General features: G+C 44.0%; 1 protein-coding gene across 7 annotated transcripts in view; it reads left to right on the top strand.

Moving 5' to 3' along the window:
- The window catches only part of PECAM1 (platelet and endothelial cell adhesion molecule 1), a 56819-nt gene that overhangs the window by 749 nt on the left and 36897 nt on the right, over positions 1–19173 (top strand). For all 7 annotated transcript variants that reach the window (XM_032805665.2, XM_032805662.2, XM_032805663.2 and 4 more), the window contains exons 3-7: positions 5797–6087; positions 8383–8682; positions 10929–11198; positions 13644–13904; positions 15202–15489. In XM_032805665.2, coding sequence (XP_032661556.1) covers positions 5797–6087; positions 8383–8682; positions 10929–11198; positions 13644–13904; positions 15202–15489 — 1410 coding nt within the window. The remainder of the gene's footprint in view (positions 1–5796; positions 6088–8382; positions 8683–10928; positions 11199–13643; positions 13905–15201; positions 15490–19173) is intronic.

The following is a 19173-nucleotide window of genomic DNA, read 5'->3' as shown; positions in this document are numbered from 1 at the left end:
TGCAATGATATATGTTCAATGTGAGTAAACAGTATTGGCGATGTGCAATATGCAAAGTTTTCAAACATCTTCATTTAGTCTTTAACCCAAAATATTGGCAAAAAAGACCTGGATGGGCAGGGTTTGCTGCTGCAAACTGTGTTTCAATCAGCAGTGTGCTGCCAATATTTTTTCCTTCAGGGACACCTCCTTTCCCCCCAGTAAATCCAATTTGACAGGGTTCACAAAAGAAGGGATGGAATGGGGAATCTGGTAACTAGCACTGTCATATTTAAACAAAGCTGCTATCTCGTCCCCATAACCCAGGAGGGAGGAGAGACCATTTGGTAGATGTAAATCAAGGGCACTTGCTGGATGTATTTACCCTTTATTCTGCAAAATATCCAGAGAGTACTGAAAGTTCAGCATGATGTTGAAACCGTGAAACTGGGTGAAGCGGGTGATAGCCTTGTGGGCTATCCTCCTTCCTCCCTTATACTGGGAAATGCCTGGTACGGTCGGGTCCATTCGAATGGCAAAAAGATGTTCAGAGACCTTTTCATGAGTGCCAAGGCAAAGTTATTTCTGGCTAGGAAGAGTTACAAGTAAACAGGGAGGGGGTAACTCCACCAGAGGCAGGGAAACTGTCCTACCTCATCGTTCACTTTGGTGGTTGAATGTGAACAAAGGTTCTTAGGAGCTGCCTCTAGCTAACTGGTAATTTAAATTCTTAGCAATCTGGGCATAGCCACCAGCCGTTAGTGTTAGGGTGAGAAAAAGCCAGCAAAGCCCATAAACTTGTTTTCCTTGACATGCTTATAGCTACATGAATAAGACTTATAGCTAACAATGTATCATTTTTGAGGTGATAAAGGAATAAATATTTCTTTATTAAATAAATACTTTGATGCAATTAAAAGAAAAAAGCTGGTAGGGTATTACTTTGCCATCTGTTGGAAAATTGTAACAGTGATCCAATGGATCTGGATGGAATTTTTCATATTAAGAGGCGAGAGTAGATTTATTAATAACAAAGATATATTTACATGGCCAGATTCTGCTGTTCTTATTTACCCTTCCTTTAATGGGGAATTCTGCTTCAAAAATCATAGTACCATATGGTCCAAACGGGTTGGAATTAGATAGGGACCTTGATTCAGCAAAATCCATAAGCATGTGCTTAACTTTAAATCCCTTGAAACACATGCTCAAGTGTCATTGAAGTCAGAATGGATGAGAATCGATCTTGATATAATCCCACTGAAGTCAGTAGTGTTACACCAAGGATTAATTTGACCCATTGCATGAAGGTATTATGCAATTTCCCCTGATTGATTGTAGTTCTGACCGGGGCGGCTCTAGGTATTTTGTCGCCCCAAGCACGGCAGTCAGGCTGCCTTCAGCGGCTTGCCTGCAGGAGGTCCCCGGTCCCCTGGATTCGGTGGCACACCTGCGGGAGGTTTGCTGAAGCCGCAGGACCAGCGGACCCTCCACAGGCATGCCGCCGAAGGCAACCTGCCTGCTGCCCTCGCAGTGACTGGCAGAGTGCCCCCCGTGGCTTGCCACCCCAGGCACGCACTTTGTGTGCTGGTGCCTGGAGCTGCCCCTGGTTCTGACGTGTGTTACTTCTCTGCAGTATTCTGGACCTCGACTGTTCCTCAGCAGAGCCTTGTGTACAGCAGTGGGAGATTTGGCGAGGCAAGGATTTCAGGATCAGGCCCTCAATTTGCACATTTTAAAAATCATTATTTACTAGAACATTTTTGCCACATTGGAGTGCATTAGATTTTAACAAAATAGCAGACCTAGTATAAAACAGCGAGAGGTGAGCTATGCAGAGTTTGCCTGATTGAGGCTTGTGGCTTCAGGAAGCAGATTGAATTTGCAATCATGAGCTCCTCAACCCTATTTGGGCCACCAGAAAACTGGGAAATTGTGTGAGAAACTAATTATTTCTTGCAGGAAAAAATGAAAGTTTTCCCCAATTATTTCTCTGTCTTGCAATTACGTTTTTTAAATTTTCCTTTGCTATTCACCAAGAAAGAGACCTAAATTTAAATAATTGGAATATTGTGACATCAACTAACAAAGCTCCAGATAATGTGACACTTGACTATGTTGCTGGTTTACCTGTCTGCATGATAAAAGATACACAGTGACTGGAGACACAGTTGAAGCATTGGCCGTATTTTCTGTACTGCCGTTTGAGGCTGATCTTTCAGGAAAGGAAAGATAAAAGAAAGCCTAATCTTCCAACTTTTACTCCTGTGAGTAGTCCTTACTCTACACAAGTGGCCCCACTGATTTCAGTGAGATGATTTTCCCAGGTAAAGGCAACTTGTGTGAGTAAATCTATAGAATCAGGCCCATCATTACAGCCAGCTAAATAGAGAGTTTTATTTCTGAATGCATATCATTGTTTAGGATTTTTTAACATGAATGTCGGATTCAGTATAATTTTTCAGGGAGCTTTTTCAGGATCAAAAGCTCTGAATTTTTGGCAGATTTTGTGAAATTCTATACTTTTACTTTGTTCTCTTGGATAATGGTTACTCAGGGCTCCCATTCTGCAAACACTTCTGCACTTGAGTAACCTTACACATCTGAGCAGGGCAACTGAACTCAATGGGGCTACTCACATGAATAAATTTAGGCCAGTTCTACACTAAAAATGTCAGATTGACCCAGCTACATCACTCAAGGATGTGAAAAGTCCACACTCCTAAGTGAAATAGATAAGCCCACCTAGCCCCCGGTGTAGACAGGGCTAGACTGATGGAAGAATTCTTCCACTGACCTAGCTACCACCTCTTGGGGAGGTAGATTAACTACAGCAACAGGAGAACCTGGTCGCAGGACTGGGCTCCAGTACTCCTCTTGTTGCTGTAATGATTTCTACATTGAAGCACTATAGCTTTTCTAGTGAAGACGTAGCCTTAGACATGTGTACGTGTGATGTCCATGTTACTCAAATTGTCCTGAGCCGTTGAACTTCTAATTGTCTAAACATTGGGCTTTACTTACCCAAGTTGGGAGAAGTTATTGTTCTTTATACAGAGACCTCAACTTTGTCACTGTAAGTCTTGCCCTTATATATACACATATAATGGGATTTTCTGAGTGACACAACCTTAACTCTATATAAGGACCATAACTTTTTCTTAACTGCTTGGTCAACCTGATATTTTTAGTGTAGAACTGGCCTAAATTTATTTATGTGAGTAGCCCCATTGAGTTCAGTTGGCCTGCTCAGATGTGTAAGGTTACTCAAGTGAAGAAATGGGAACCCCGAGTAACCGTTATCCGGTAGAACAAAATAAAAGTATAGAATTTCACAAAATCTGCCAAAAATTCAGAGCTTTTGATCCTAAAAAAGCTCCCTGAAAAATTATACTGAATCCGACATTCATGTTAAAAAATCCTAAACAATAATATACATTCAGAAATAAAACTCTCTGTTTAGCTGGCTGTAATGATGGGCCTGATTCTATAGATTTACTCACACAAGTTGCCCTTACCTGGGAAAATCATCTCACTGAAATCAGTGGGGCCACTCGTGTAGGGTAAGGACTACTCACAGGAGTAAAAATTGGAAGATCAGGCTTTCTTTATTTTCCCTTTCCTGAAAGATCAGCCTCAAATGGCAGTACAGAAAACACGGCCAACGCTTCAGCTGTGCCTCCAGTCACTGTATCTTTTATCACGCAGCCAGGTAAAGCAGATATAAGGAACCTGGTATAACTCCCTGGACTTCTGCTAAATTACTCCAGTGATCAATTTGGTCCAAGACCTACAGGGTTAGATACAGCAGCACATTGGGCTACTCTGCAATTTTCCATTTACTCTGATAAGTATAATGGTTGGCTTTTCCTCTCTGTGGAGACTCCCTTGCTATCCGACTTGGAAACAATGAATCACAAGAGATAAGCGGACCAGAACAAGTCAGCTGCAGACCCATTTAGCTCTCTATCCTCCCAGTTCTAGTACACACATTTCTCATCCTACTGCAGAGAGAATGGAAATTCCGTAGAGCTGGCTCAAGCAAACTGGGTTTTCCTTTTGCAAAACCTTATCCGTTGGGGTTTTTGTTCTGCAAATCCCAATCAAGAGGTGTTTGCAACCAAGTTCCAGTTCATTCAAGCTCCCTAAGTTCAAGTGTGTGTGTGTATGTTTGAAGGGATACATAAACGTGATTTAAAACGTCTAGTTTTCTCCAATATCTAAAAGTCAGTGACCTCAGGAAATATCCTGTGGTCAAGTTTCTAGGAGAACAGTTGTCTCTGGGAATTGGAGATGAGTAATTCGTGGCAGCCCAGGAAGGCTGCAATGAGCTTCAGGGGGAAACAGCTGTTTTTTGGGGTGAAGAATTCCCTGTTCTCTTATCCTCACCTCTTTCTCCTCTTCATGGGGGTAGCATTTGAGATGACGCTATGGAGAGAGAAAAAAAGGGTGGCTGAAAAGTTTGGTGTTTCACATTGCTGTGAATACAGGTTGGATTCAAAGGACCCAGTCCTGCTCTTATTTGAAATCAATAGCAAAATTTCCATTTAGCTCAATAGGGTGGACACAGCTCTGAAATATTTCATACAAACCCCTTATGCACTGTGCCTCTAACTTCTTTAGTCACCACATTTATTTTCTTGCTGTTTCTTTTTCTCATTTCTTTTCTTTTCTCTTCCATCTTTGCTTAGCACTTCCTATAGTCTTCACTTTTGTTCTCTGCCTGAGATAAACTCACTCCAGAGCAGAGCACCAGCACAAGTTTATGCACCATTCAAGCAGGACTTAAACTTAAACTTGCTGTGACTCTTTGCACTAGGGTGGATCCCACCCAATCTTGCCTTCTTTAACTATAACTGTTATAAAAGAGCATTCTCTTTATTTAGACATTATTAGAGTCTGTGGCAGGCTGTCCTGCCTCCCCTAGTTGAAACGGAATTTCAGGAAATTCCACTCGCTATGAATTAACTCAACGGGTGGGCCAGCATGGGTTGTATTTAGGCCACATGAATTTTCAAACTGTAGTAACAACAACTGTGTTAAAACACAGTTGGTGCCAGAATGGTTCCTGGGTGGTTCCTTTGACCAGCGTGGACTTGAATCTGAGCAGCATGTTAAAACTAGGGCTTTGCAAAATATTCACAGCAAGGCAAAAGTGCTCAAAATTGCATTTCCCCCTCCCTGCTCTCCATTTCATCTTGTAATTAAAGAAAAATCACTTCATTGTACAGATGTGTTGTTTGAAAATGAAAACTTTTTCTAGATGCAAGGGGAATCTTGAGCATCGACCACAAAAATCCTTAAACAACAGGATTGAGAGGTAGGCTAAAATAGTATAATCCCAGTTATCCTAAAAGCCTGGTGGATATCCAAAAGTTTCAGATAACCAGGATTCAGATAAACAGAAGTGCTATTAACTAGCATGGGGCTACATGGGGGGAACACTGTGGATGCAGATAACACGGATTTTTGAAAAAAGGGAATTTTGAAAAAAACTGGGATTATATTACATTTGTATTGGAGTAGCACCAACACACCCAATCAGGGCTCCATAGTGCAAGGCATTATACAAATATAGACTCTGATTCTGCAGTCACATGCATCTTTTCATCTGCTTGGAGCCCCGTATACTTCAGTGGGAGTCTGTTTGTGTGGATCTAATTGCAGGCTCCAGGCCAGAAAGTAGGACCGTGCCTGTCCCACAGAGCTCTCAGCCTTTAGCAATTGCAATGAGCATTATGTAGCAACTTCAGAGAACAGCATTACTTTGGATAAACTGAAACTAAATGTGACTTTTCCCCCCTGTTCCCTATCAAGTTATTACCATCAACAAAGTTGAACTCACTGTGCCATCCCAGAAAGTGAAGAATGGAATGTCAATTGAACTCACCTGTATTGTGGATGTTAGTAAGAGTGCCAGCTTCCAGATGCAGCACACTTTTTTATTTTACAAGGATGACAGTCTTCTGCATAATACCACGTCGGAGCAAAATAGAACACGTTACAAAATATCACCAGCTCGATTTGCAGATTCGGGAATCTATAAGTGCATTGTGGAGGCAAACAGGAAAACTAAAAGCAGCAATGATTTGGAGGTTCGAGTTGAGGGTACGTATCCCTTCAACCACTGCCGTCTTCTACATTACAAAAAGCAGAGTAGATTACGTCCTACTCTATCAATGTACATTAATAATAATATTCTTAGCATTTTTCATCTGGAGGTCTCAAAACACATTGCAAAGGAGGGCAGTATCATTAAAATGAGAATAAGCTGCAGCACAGAGAGATGAAGTGACTGGCCCAAGATCACCCAGCAGGCCAGTGGTAGATCCTCACTCCAGTTCCTAAAGAACAGATCTTTATGTCATACAAAGCAAAAAAATTACCATGCAGCTGGTACTAATTGGCATCTGGGGGGCAATTTCACAGCCAGTCTTTTTCCCTCCTCACCACTTATGAGGACAGGGAGTATATGCATATCCCTGTTCCTTTCCCCAATATTCCTTGTTCTGGCCTACAGTTTCATATTGTCCCTCTTGGAATGGCAGCTCCCAGGAAGCCTGGGTCCAGGGCTCTGCTGGGCCTGTACCCTGCCTTAAAGGAGTGGTTCTCCTTTACTACGTACCCCTTTCAGGAGTCTGATTTGTCTTTCATAACCTCAAGTTTCACTTCACTTAAAAACGACTTGCTTACAAAATCAGACATAAAAATACAAAGTGTCACAGCACACTGTTACTGAAAAATTGCTTCCTTTCTCATTTGTATCATATAATTATAAAATGAATCAATTGGAATATAAATATTGTACTTTAATTTCAGTGTATAGTATATAGAACAGTATAAACAAGTCATTGTCTGTATGAAATTATAGTTTGTCCTGACTTTGCTAGCATTTTTTATGTAGCCTGTTGTAAAACTGGGCAAATATCTAGATGAGTTGATGTACCCCCTGGAAGATCTCAGCACACTCACAGAGGTACATATCCCCCTGTTTGAGAATCACAGCCTTAAACCAGTACCCCCAGTTCCAATATTCAAATGGGGAAATCAAGTTTTCCCTGTTGCTTGTTCCAGTGTAGGAGCCAGAAACATTGATGAAGAAGTGTGACCTTTGTGCTTCAAACATGGTGCCATTACTGAGTGCAGCACTTCCAAAGGGCTCCTGTCTAGGCTGATGCTACCATGGTTCTTGCTTAATACAGGGATGGGGGCGGAGGGGTACAGGAATGGAGACATTTCTGTTACTGGTCACTGGCCTGTCTCATGAATTTAGGGCCATATGTTGAACGAAGGGTACAGCGGCTGCCCTCAGAAGCCCCAGATTTGTATGCAGTTGATGCCTCTGTATGTCAAGTTATTTACACACACAAGCAGCCAGTTTACACACATTAATACAGGTTTACTCAAGAAGAACTAAGCTTCCTTTCTTTCCACCTGTAAACAAAAAGGCAAAGACAAAGATCAAGCCTATACTGGTTCAGAGCAACATGCCTATGTCAGATGTGAACATTACCACTCACAGTTATTTCTTGCATGCTACCATTAAATGATTAATTTTAGTAACATAGAGATGATTTCAGTCTTCCTCTGTATACTTCATATCCTCCAGCTGTAGTGTGTAAAAGGGCATCTGGATTGTATTAGAGTGATGCTCATTTCATTTTAAAGTCTGCGTATCTCTTGTTATTATGGAACACACTCACAGCTGAGGGAGAGCTTTCTGTAATGTCTTAGAAATGGCCCCTCCAGATTCCTGACCAGGACTTTGGAGCATCCTCAGAAAAGGCTGCCACAGAAAATCATTTCCAGGTTTTACACTGAGCCCAGTGCCCGGTGGGACAGGACACTGCCTGTGGGGTCAGCACTGTGTGAAAACTCATATTGTATGGACACGAATAAAACTCAGTCATGTAACTTACTCTGGAACCCAGTAGGGTGACCAGATAGAAAATGTGAAAAATCGGGACAGGGGTGAGGATGGGGTAATAGGAGTCTATATAAGGAAAAGCCCCAAATATCAGCAGCTTTGTTGGTATAGTTGCATTCATGCTGGGAGCGCTTTGCCAGTATGGTATAGTGGTCGAACGCACCCAGGGCAAACATCGCCTAAGTTAGCTAGGAAAGTGCACTGTGCGATGTCCAATGGTGCAGAGATATGGGATGAGAGAGGTCTTGATTCACTGGTTACAGCAGTATGATTGGAGTGTCCATCCACACAGCAAAAAAATTACCCTGAAGTTCCTGGATGGCCAATTCCAGACTTTGGTCAGCTGTAAAAATCTGTCCTGGGTCTGGGATCAGATTGTTTCTGCCTGTCCATTAAAATAGCCACTAGCATAATTGTCATAGATAGTCTCTGCTTTAGGTCGGTCTAATTATATTTGCTTGTTTTCTTTTCCAAAGGGCTGTGCCAGCCAAAACTGACTGCCCTGAAAGGAGAAGTAACAGAGGGTGAAGTTGTGACTTTACGGTGTGAAATACCAGAAGAAAAGCCTCCCTTCATTTTCTTGTTCATTAAAATATCATCCAATCAACAGTCACAAGAAAAAAGGAAGCAAGAATTAAAAGCAAACTTTGCATCTGTTGAATTTCCTGTTGAAGAGAGGGATCGAATATTGCGTTTTCAGTGTATTGCCCAGGTTAATTCAGTAGTCGGTTCTGAAACGTCAGAGCCCAGTAGCATGACAATTGTTACAGTTGTGGGTAAGTGGGTTAGGCCTGGTCTATTCTATAGAGTTAGGTCGATGCAAGGCAGCTTATGTCAATCTAACTATGTAAGAGTCTACACTAAAATTTCACTCCCCCTGACATAACTCTTCCTGCTACACTGACTGAGTAATTCCACCTCCATGACAGGCATAGAGTCAACATCAATGTAGTTAGGTAGACACAGTGTCAGTGTAGACACTGCATTGCTTACATCAACAGTTGCTGGCTTTCAGAAGATGCCCCACACTGACAGTTCAATTGGTGCAAGCGCTCCTGGTGAGGACATGCACTGCTGACACAAGCAGCAAAGTGTTCACACACACAAGTGATGTAATTACTGTGGCAGCTGTATGTTGACATGAGTCAGGTCAACTTAATTTTGTAGTGTAGACATGCCCTTAGTTTGTGCCCTTACATTTCTTTGCTTGTGTCACAGGGTGACTGACCCCTGTAAGAGGCCAGGAAGGGGCAGGGGAGAGCTGCTTGAGAATAGACTGAGGGCATGTCTGCATTTTGACCTGGGGATGTGGTTTCTATCTTGAGGAGGCATATACATGCTAGCTCTGATTGAGTTAGTGTGCTAAAAACAGAGCATAGCCATGGCAGTTCAAGTGATGGGAAGGGCTAGCCCAGCACATACCCACTCGGGACCATAGGTACATACTGGGCCCTCCCAGTGCTTGTAGCACTGTGGCTATTTTTAGGATGCTTGTGCAAGTATGTCTCCTTGATCTGGAAATCACACCCTCAGCTTGAAGTGTAGATGTACCCTGCGAGAGAGTCAGGAAGGGGCAGGTGAATGCTGCCTGAGAACAGAGGAGAGACAGACGGACAGCAGCAGCAAGTGGCCAGAGGGAAAGAACTGCAGGAGACTGGAAGGAGAGTGGTAACTGTCAGTTGCTGGTGATGAATTGTGAGGAAAGCTGTTGGGGGCACTGCCTAGAGTTGGGAAACCCTGCCAAATTTCAGGAAGGTTTATGTAGAGGCCTTAGGAATGAGGAGAAGAACCATTCAGTCAGTATAAGCTGGACCCAGAAGCAAGGGGTTGGCTCTGGAGGGAGGCCCCCAGGAGCAGGGGTAGGACTCACAGAAGGAGGCCTGAGGAGTGAAACACTGGGGAACTCTCTTGCAGGAGACCTGACTTACGGCTGCAAAAGCCATGTGGAAGAGAAGCGGGTGTTAGGACTCTCAGGTAGATGCTTGGAGAGTGGGGCCGTGGAATAGGGGAGCTGGGGCAGAGAATGACTCTTGGGTGGTGACCTGTGAACAGTGAGCTTTGGGACTGAAGAGCTGCTGCCTTGTAACCTTGTTTTACTGTGTGGTTTTGAGAGGAATTGTTTTTACTACAAGGGATCTGTTGATTGTGACACGTTATGTGGGAAAAAAGGGTTTGAATTTGCCACAGAGACAATATTCCTTTGCACGGGTGGATGAAGGGGACACTGAGATGGACTCTGGCTGTGTATCACCGCGCTTGTCCGCAGGAGGCTCCTCTGTCAGGGGTTCCCTGTAACCGCTTGTTATTCTTATAATTTGTTGTTTGCCTGGGTTGAAAGCAGGGACATCTTGAAATGGTGATATTGTTTTTAGTTAAAAGCATAGTCCCCTGTGCGACTGTATGAGAATGCTGCAGTATTTGTAAGGGACAGAGCAGATCTGTTTCCTGGTTTACTGGAGGGCAGATAGGTATGAACTAAAACCCTGGATCCATATGCCCCCAAATGGCATCAGTGTTCAGGATCCAAATGTTATGTCATCAGGGTTAGATTTGAATGTGTTTTGATCTGTGCTGTTAGGTCAGCTGGTTACTATGTGCCCACCTATCACTTTAGTTGAAGTTGTGGGTGCTCAGTAACTTGCAGGATTGGTTCCCAGGAGAAATGTGAGTCTTGATTCATATACAGCACATACATCTGTGTCTAACACCGTGCACCATTTGTTATTGTCATCAGCAAAGATGATGGAAAATTGCAGGTTCAAAAATTATTGGAGTCTTTCTGCAAGTGTAGCTGGGTTCTCTTAAAAGCTAAGCTTCATTTTAAAATAAAAAGATTGTAGACAGAGCGTTCACCATGTGAACTGATGCTTTGCTTTCTTGTTAATGCAGCTCTGCAGAAAAGGGGATCTAGCCAAACAATAGGAGCAGCAAAGATGTGAATTCCTTACCCACCCAGGCAAATATTTTCTTTTAAAAAAGAGAAGGTTAATGTCACAATGGCTTTATATTGATTGCCTTTCAGAACCGTTTTCACATCCTAAACTGACATCCAAGTCCCCATGGAATATTACAGAAGGAGACAGAATTGACATTGTGTGCACAACGATTCTAGCCCGTCCATATGAAATTGAAATCCTCATCCAGAAAGACAGAAGGATACTGAACAGTACACAAGGTCAGAATTCTGTGACCTACTCTGCAACAGCCACAGTGGAGCACAATGGCAATTACACATGCAAAGTAGAACTGGGGAGAGTGTCCAAAACCACCAGCATGAACATTGTTGTGGCAGGTAGGAGCACTGTTAATTCTAGATCTTCCTTACCTTAGGAGGGTGACACTCGTATGTACATTTCCTGAAAGAATTCCCAAGTTCTAATCGTGGCTAACACTGAGGCTCAGATCCTCAAAGGTATTTAGGTGTCTAACTCCCACTGATTTGAATGGGAGACAGGCACATAGATAACTTTGAGGATCTGGGCCTGACCTTGCTTGTCCTTCAGCAAAGATTCCATTTGTACTACAAAGGTGACCAAATTAACTTGGGGCTGTGGGGGGAAAGAGTGATTTTTAAAAAAAAAAATCCTGATGATAAAATGGTTTGGTCTCATCCACAATGGCAAGAGCAGCCATGTTAGAGAAGGGCCATAGTCCAGCCATGATAAATCCACCAAGTTTTGAACATAGGCTGTTATGTAGTCTATATGGACCTTTATCCTCTCTGTCCTTCAGTTTGCTCCAGTGGTAGAATGAGGACGGTAATATTTTTCAGGGACATTAATAAAGTACTCTGGAAACGTAAAGTGCCATACCAGTAGAAGGTACTGATAAATCCATGGCCACCTGGCATTTCATGGTTATCATTAAACTGCATGCCATGGCCATTTGGAACTTCACAGTGACAATGGGGTTAAACATATCCATCTGCTCCAAAAGCACACCACTCTATAACTTCAGCTAAAGGAGAATCTTCTTACATTGCTTGCAGTGTAAAGTCTATGACTTGCAGTTCAGCAATTCTCATTTCATCCAATAGAGGACAGTGGTGCCACACACAAGCTGGGTCATTGCATGAGCTATTACTGTTTTTCTTCTTATGTTATAATGAATGAGGATTCCCTAGGATTTTAATAATGTAATGTGCAAAATATCCATATGCCCATGTGGCCAGCATAATGCGCAGATTGGTTGAATATCTGTTTTATTTAATCAGTTTAATCTAGGCTCTTATGTCATCAACCATCACTGTAGTAATTTCTCTGCTCTGTTCTTTTTAAATAATTCTCCTTCTGGCTTAAGACAAGGGCAGGTGAACCTTTTTGGATAAAGAAAGAACCAAATCTGGACCTTCACCAAGAACTCAAACTGAACTATTTTCATGGGGGTTCAGAAAAAGCTTTTAGCCATTTCACTATTGTCTATTTTCATATGCGCTTCTTGGCTTTAGCTATGTCTGCAAACAAAAGCGCTAAAATACCATGAGAGAGGCTGTTTTTGCCAATTTACAGTCTGGCAAGGACCCCCCCAAGAAATCTGTCACCAGAACCTGTTCTTGTGATACTGCTAGCCTAAATTCTAGGTTGGAGATTAATCTACCCACATTAATTCCTGGATTCCATGTGGTGCTGACATCTGCTTTGGCTAACTGGGGGGGGTGGGGTGGGGTGGGGCGGGGTGTATGTCATGTGCATTCTTAAATATGTTTGTGTGTCTCTGCTGCCTCATCCTGGAAGGGATGTCAGACCTGCTCAAGGGTTTGTGATTGTGTTTCTCTTTAGTGGTCAGAAAGTCACATCAGTATTACCACAGCTCTTGGAGATACTCCTTTAGCTTGAGTAGTTGTAGCATTTGTTTTTGGAGCTGAAGGAACTGGTTCTACCCCCCATGCTGTATACGTGCGATTCATTTAGCAACTGTTGTGTCCATTGCTTGTGGCCAAGGATTTGTTGTGCCTTGTAAAGAGGTACTTTTGTACAATTTTTTATGTCCAGGGAAGCGACTGAAGCAGTCGTTGGGAGAGAGGAAGATGGTCCCAAGGAGAAGTTAGTGCCTGAAAGGAATGGTTTAGGGCCATCCCAGACCATTGTTCCTTTAAGGGTCTGGGACCAGGAGCCTTGTAGAGTGAGAGAGGCAAGGCTCCCATCTCTCCCAGCTAGCAGAGACAGGGTTTGGGGTTATTAGACTCACCTGGGGAAAATCAAGAGCCTGACTCTAACTGGAGAGTGACTCAAAAGAAGGCTCCAAGGCCAGTCAAGGGAGCAGCTGGCTGAAGGAGGAGTTGATGAGGGGGAGGGAAGAGCTCGGCCTGGACACAGCCTTAGGAAGGAAGGCTGGGAAACTGCTGAACCTGAGGGGAGAGTCTACAGGCTAGGGAGGCCAGGGCTGGAACAAAGTCCCAAGAAGGAAACTCTAAACTTGAGAGGTAAACAGCAAAGGGCCTTTTTAGGAGCTGAATTATATTGAGAGGGATATTATTTCAAAGACCTTGACTATGACTGGATTATTCTGGGAAACTGAGACAGGGTGCCTGCAGGGCCACTCCAGGCCACAAAGGAGTTGCCCTGGGATGGCAATAATCTATGTATCATTACCAAGCTGGTGGATAAAAATAGCTAATACACCACGAACAGTTCCTCATTTCATTGTGTCCTTCCCCCTGAATAGTATGGGAAATGTAGCTACTTTGCCCTTATGCACAACCTGAATTAATTCTGTTCATTCTCTATATTTTTGGTAGAGTTGTTTGCCAAGCCAATATTGACTCCCTCTTTGACTGACCTGGATGAAAATAAGAGCTTAAGCCTGTGGTGCCATATTAATGGCTCCCCTAAAGCAAACTTCTCTATTGTAAAGAGACCTCCGGAGAATGGCATCTTGTTGAAAACTTCCAGCAACTTCACTATTCAAGCCCAGGTGAATGACACCGGGTCCTATGTTTGTAGGGCTGAGATAAAAGGAATCATCAAGGAGAGTAACCCCGTACAGATAACTGTTTATGGTGAGTCGATAAGGAGATGTAAGGGCCCAGTCCTGCAAAACACTTGAGCACCTCAGTAGTCCAGTGGTTTGCAGCGTCAGACTGTAACCCTTGAATTAAAATGGCGTCTGCACTGTTTGCAAACAGCAGGCAACACTCTATAACTTTCTTGTAGTCTCTAAACCGGAGTTAGCAAACTACGGGGGCTGCATCCAGCCCTCCAGCTGTTTTAATCTGGCCCTCGAGCTCCCGCTGTGGAGGAGGGTCCAGGGCTTGCCCTATTCTGGCACTCCAGCCAGGGAGTGGGGTCAGGGGTTTGCCCCACTCCGCATGGGTCCTGGAAGCAGCAGCATTTCCCCCCTCTGGGTCCTACATGTAGGGGCAGCCAGGGGGCTCCGCACTCTGCTGCTGCCTCAAGTGCCTGCAGACTGGGCAGGGTGTAGAGCTGCCTGGCTGTGCACGGCATAGGAGCCAAAGGGGAGACATGCCACTGCTTCTGGGAGCTGCTTGAAGTAAGCGCTGCCCAGAGCCTACACCCCTGACCCCTCCTTGCCCCAACCCACCTGCCGAACCCCTCGGTCCCAGCCTGGAGCACCCTCCTGCACCCCAACCCCTCATCCTGAGCCCCACCCCAGAGCCCACACCCCCAGCCAGAGCCCACATCCCAACCCCCAATTTTGTGAGCATTCAAGGCCCGCTATACAATTTCCATACCCAGATGTGGACTTCAAGCCAAAAAGTTTGCCCACCCCTGCTCTAGACATACAGAACGAGTTTTGTACTGATGCAAACTGGTTCACTTTTTCCAGGGCAAGCCATAAGTAGAGAACTAAATTAGCATGTCTTCCCATTTCCATGCCCTGTCACTCCCTCCAAAGGTTTGCTGCATCCCTTTCCCAATGACCTTCTCCTCCATCCTATCTCACGTTACCTTTCTCAGTAGCTGGACATACTTTGCATACCTTTTTCAGTCACCAGTTTTTATCTGAAACTCCATCAGCTTCTCCTTTGATTTAGCTCCCCTCTGCCCCACCCCCGCCCAGCAGTCTTCCCAGATCTCAGTAGGAGGCAGAAATTATCTTGGTCATGGAGGACTGCACCACAGGGAAATCAAGTTGTTTGCTAGCAGTACACCCGTGCAGCCAATGTGGGTAACTTTCTTTATTCCTTGGAATAAAAGTATAAGCAATCTGTGGATGCTAAATAGGTAGCATATATTTTACATATCATGTATAAATTAATATGGCAGTCTTTAGTAACTACAGGTACAGGCTTACCTCGATACAACTTCTTCAATAACAGTTTTTATTTCTTTTAGCTCCAGTCTCGGAGCCAGTTCTTTCTGTTGTCAACTCATCCACGGAGATGGTGTTAGGGGAGACCCTATTACTTCGCTGTCAATCCATGTTTGGAACTCCGCCTATAAACTATACGCTCTTCAGAGGAAACAGACTTATTGACACCATCACAGTATATAATAATACATATGCTGAATTCAGGGACAGACAAACTAAATTAAATAGTCTGAGAGAATACAGATGCGAAGCTAGCAACCGTCACTCCTATGCGAACAAAAGTAGCTACAAGATGAACATCACGGTGATAGGTAAGCCCAACTAACTGTTCAGCTGCTGCTGTTGAGAAAGTTAGATGAGTGAGGATTTTAATTTTGAAAATGTCTGTAATAGCGTGTGGTGGACTGCACAGATTGGACTGAAGTTTATATTAAACCTTTTTTTCAGGCAAATTATAAAATACTTGAGGCTCTGAACCTCAGAACACTTTGTGGTGGTCTACAATGCAAAAATTCTACTAGGAAGCTGGATCAAATCAACCAGAGCCATTTTTATTTTAATGGAAAAATACCTGTCACATGATAGCTGTGACTTTTAAATGTCCTTATTGAATTCAGGCTTACTGCAAAACAAAATGACTTGTTCTTAAGTCTTTGAAACTACAAATATGGGTCCAGTCCTGTGTTTCTTACTCATTGGAATAGTCCCACTGAAGTTAACGAATAAGAGCTGGAGGATCAGGCCCAACTTTTGTATCTTTTTTAGGCAGCGTGGATTAAATGTATTTTTACATATACAGAACTGTTCTCGTGGTGGCCCTTTACAAGGACAGTGCATATTAGCTCAAGTGTCCTAGTGAAATTCCTATGTAATTGTGCCATTCCCATGAGCACAGTCTGGAGAGTCGAACAGCTGTGTCCTCTCACTGGGGTGGTGGGTATCGAAGGGAGGGTTAGGCTGTGCCTTCCCAAACAGCATCGTATGGCCCTGCCTACACTCCGCCCCAAGACCCCTTCCTGCTTCCCTGGCTGTGCTGTGGGAGGCTCTTCCCCTTGTGGCTGGGCTGGGGGTGGGTAATGGGGGCTGGCCTGCACTCCAGAGCTGTGGGAGGGTGGCTGCGCTGCCACCCAGTGCTCTGGGGCTAGGGGGAGGGCCGCACCGCCTGCTCACCTGCCCAGCACTCCAGGGCTGGCGGGAGGGCCGCGCCACCTGCTCACCCGCCTGGCATTCCAGGGCTGGGGGCTCTCAGGCAGCCTGAGTGTGTGTGTATGTGGGGGGGCTGGCTGCCATGCTGGGAATGGGGGGACTCTGGGATCTAGCGGGAGGGGTGGGACCTGGGGCAGAAGGGGTGTTCTGGGCCAGGGGCTAGCCTCTCCGAGCCTGGGGTTCACCCATTGTCCATGGTTGATACCGTAAGTAGAGATGCGAGTGATTTATGTCCTCTGTTTCCCCTTCTTAAAGCTTTTCTCTTCTTTGAGAATCACCTCCAGCTGGGTTTCAGGGGACAGCAAGTCTGTTTGGAAGGGGAACCTCCAACTGTTTATTTGCCAATATGTAAATTTCTCCCTTATGCCCTTCTTCCTGCCAAAGAATGGCTGCTGAAGTGGGTGATAGTCTATTTGATTATGCTGACACATGGCTATGGTGTCTGAGGAGCCGGTTTGGCTGCTTCCCCAGAATTGGAATATTCCTTAGTAACATCATACAATAGAATCTTATAACTTTACATACAATGTTGCCGCACATATTTTACCAGGACAATAATAATCAGTGAATTATGAGTTTTCAAATGGTACCTCCCAAGGCATACTTTGTACAAAATTTATCATAGTTTTGTAAAATGGTGAACATAATGGTACAGTCTGTCACAGTAATACATTTAGATCTTTAGTTTTAATAGTTTAATAATTCCACCACCATAGCTGCCTTTAGTCCTGATTTTCAGAGCTGCTTAGCACCTACAACTCCAGCTGAGTTTTAATAGGAACTGCAGGTGCTGAGCCCCAACCAGCTGCCCCTGGACTCACACCTCATCAAGCCTCACTCCCCTAGCGGCCAGCTCCCCCCGAAAACCCTCCACACCTGGACCTCCCTCCGCCACTGAGCCCCATCTCCCCCCAGAGATGGGGAAGAGAGAAACAGGATGGGCTTGGCTGACCCTCCCTCACAGTTTAGCACCGGGACTGGTCATCCATCCTTCTCCTCACAAATAGCAGCAGCTTTCTTCAGCTGCCTGCTCACATAGGTAGCTGAGATGGCAGCAGTCTGTACTGCAGTGCTGAAGGTTCAGTATGCAGACCTTGTTGATGATGCATGATGGTGCAGCTGTTAGAGTTGCACTTGATATAATTTGTTTTTGTATCTTTTTCCTTTAAGGAAAAGCTGGTGGGGGGAGCACTTTTTTCCCTTTGTGTTTTGTTTAAAGAACATTATTAAGGTTGCAAAATCAAACACTCAAAGGTCAGGACATGCCGGAATTAAGGTTGCCTGGGTAACCTTAATTCATCCCCCTTGTGCATATGTATTCTGATACAGTCTTTAATGACATCCTGTGCTACGTTTTTTCTACAAAAACCCTGCCTCATTCAGTGGGTCTGATCTGGAGACAAATTAGGGCTGTGTAGTGAATGAGATGGCTCTTCTTATTTGTTTCAGAAATGTGTGTAGTGAATGAGACAGGGAATTGCCAAAAGAGAAAGGATGGACTCAGATACTAAGCCAGCTAAGAAACTTAATTATTCTGTATTAAATGCAGGATTTGTATGGCATGCATTAAATAACACATAGGGTCACATGTTCAAAGAAATATTTAATAGGTAGTGTGACTGGGGTCCTAGCCATGCGTCACACCCCCAACGTGAGACTGGTGTGGAAGGGTGAAATTAGAGCTCCTGGATACACCTTAAATACCTTCCAACCTTGGTATGAGCTGTGGTTACATTGAATTCTTTGTGAGGCCAAATTATTGATGCATGCTTTGACCCCAGCAAAAAACTTAGCCCATACTTTGTGAAATGCTTCAGTGATTTCAGGGTTTGGTCTATGTGTTGACTTAACATAGCATTAATGTTCTTCAGAGAGCGCTTATTCTGGCATTCAGCCCTGAAGGCTGCAGTGTTGTACCTCAGTTTCCCTTTGTGCACAGCACTTCAAGCTTGTAGCGGTTTTTCTGCTGTGGACAGTTTCAAGATTCGATACAGGCACTAACTGAGGAATAGCCATATCACCAGGCCGTTTAACATAGTGTGTGTTGTCATGTAATGAAACAGTATACCTGTGAAGGCTTTTACAACAGAATGAGTTCTTATGTATCACCCCCAACATGTTCAAGGGTTTGTCCAAAAAACCATGCACATTGTACATTTTTACAGTTCTTGGTATCAGCAACAAGTTAGTTACCATCATTAGCAATAACATCAGTTTTATCACAAGTGTATATTTACAACTCTATTTTGTCATGCCAAGCCTTTGGTTTAGACAAATCATTCTTTAGGTCCGCTTGTTCACTATCCCTTTAAAATCTCTGTAGCTTTTTCTTGACCTCAGGGTCCTCCTTAACAGAGGCTTTCAGTTTAACCACTTCCATGGGGTTTTGGTATTTTAGGGTAACCTGTGGCTTTTATTTGAAAAGTTTAATCTTTCCCTTCCTCCCTGTCCAGTAGGGTCAAAATCGGAACTCTTTTGCGTAACAGAATCCATTGGCTGGCTGGGTGCGTCCTCTTTGATAATGGCTACGGGCAAGTCTTTCTCCCCCCAGTCGGTCAGGTAATTTGCATCAACAGAGACACTAGCTTCTTTACTAGTTTTCAAATCCTTAACTATTAGCAATTCCAAGGCTGGACACTCATTCTTCCCCTCAGCAGGATTGGGTCCTGCCCTCCTCCCCCCCTTTTTTTTCCTAGAAGGTTGAAAACTGAAATTTCCTGCTCACAGGAATTCCTTTGCTGGCTAGGTGTGTTCACCAACTGCAGCCCCTCTGTGCTATGAACATCTAC

This window comes from Chelonoidis abingdonii, chromosome 13 (assembly GCF_003597395.2).
Source record: "Chelonoidis abingdonii isolate Lonesome George chromosome 13, CheloAbing_2.0, whole genome shotgun sequence".
Classification (NCBI taxonomy): Eukaryota; Metazoa; Chordata; order Testudines; family Testudinidae; genus Chelonoidis; species Chelonoidis abingdonii.
This window is presented reverse-complemented; position numbering and strand designations above follow the sequence as displayed.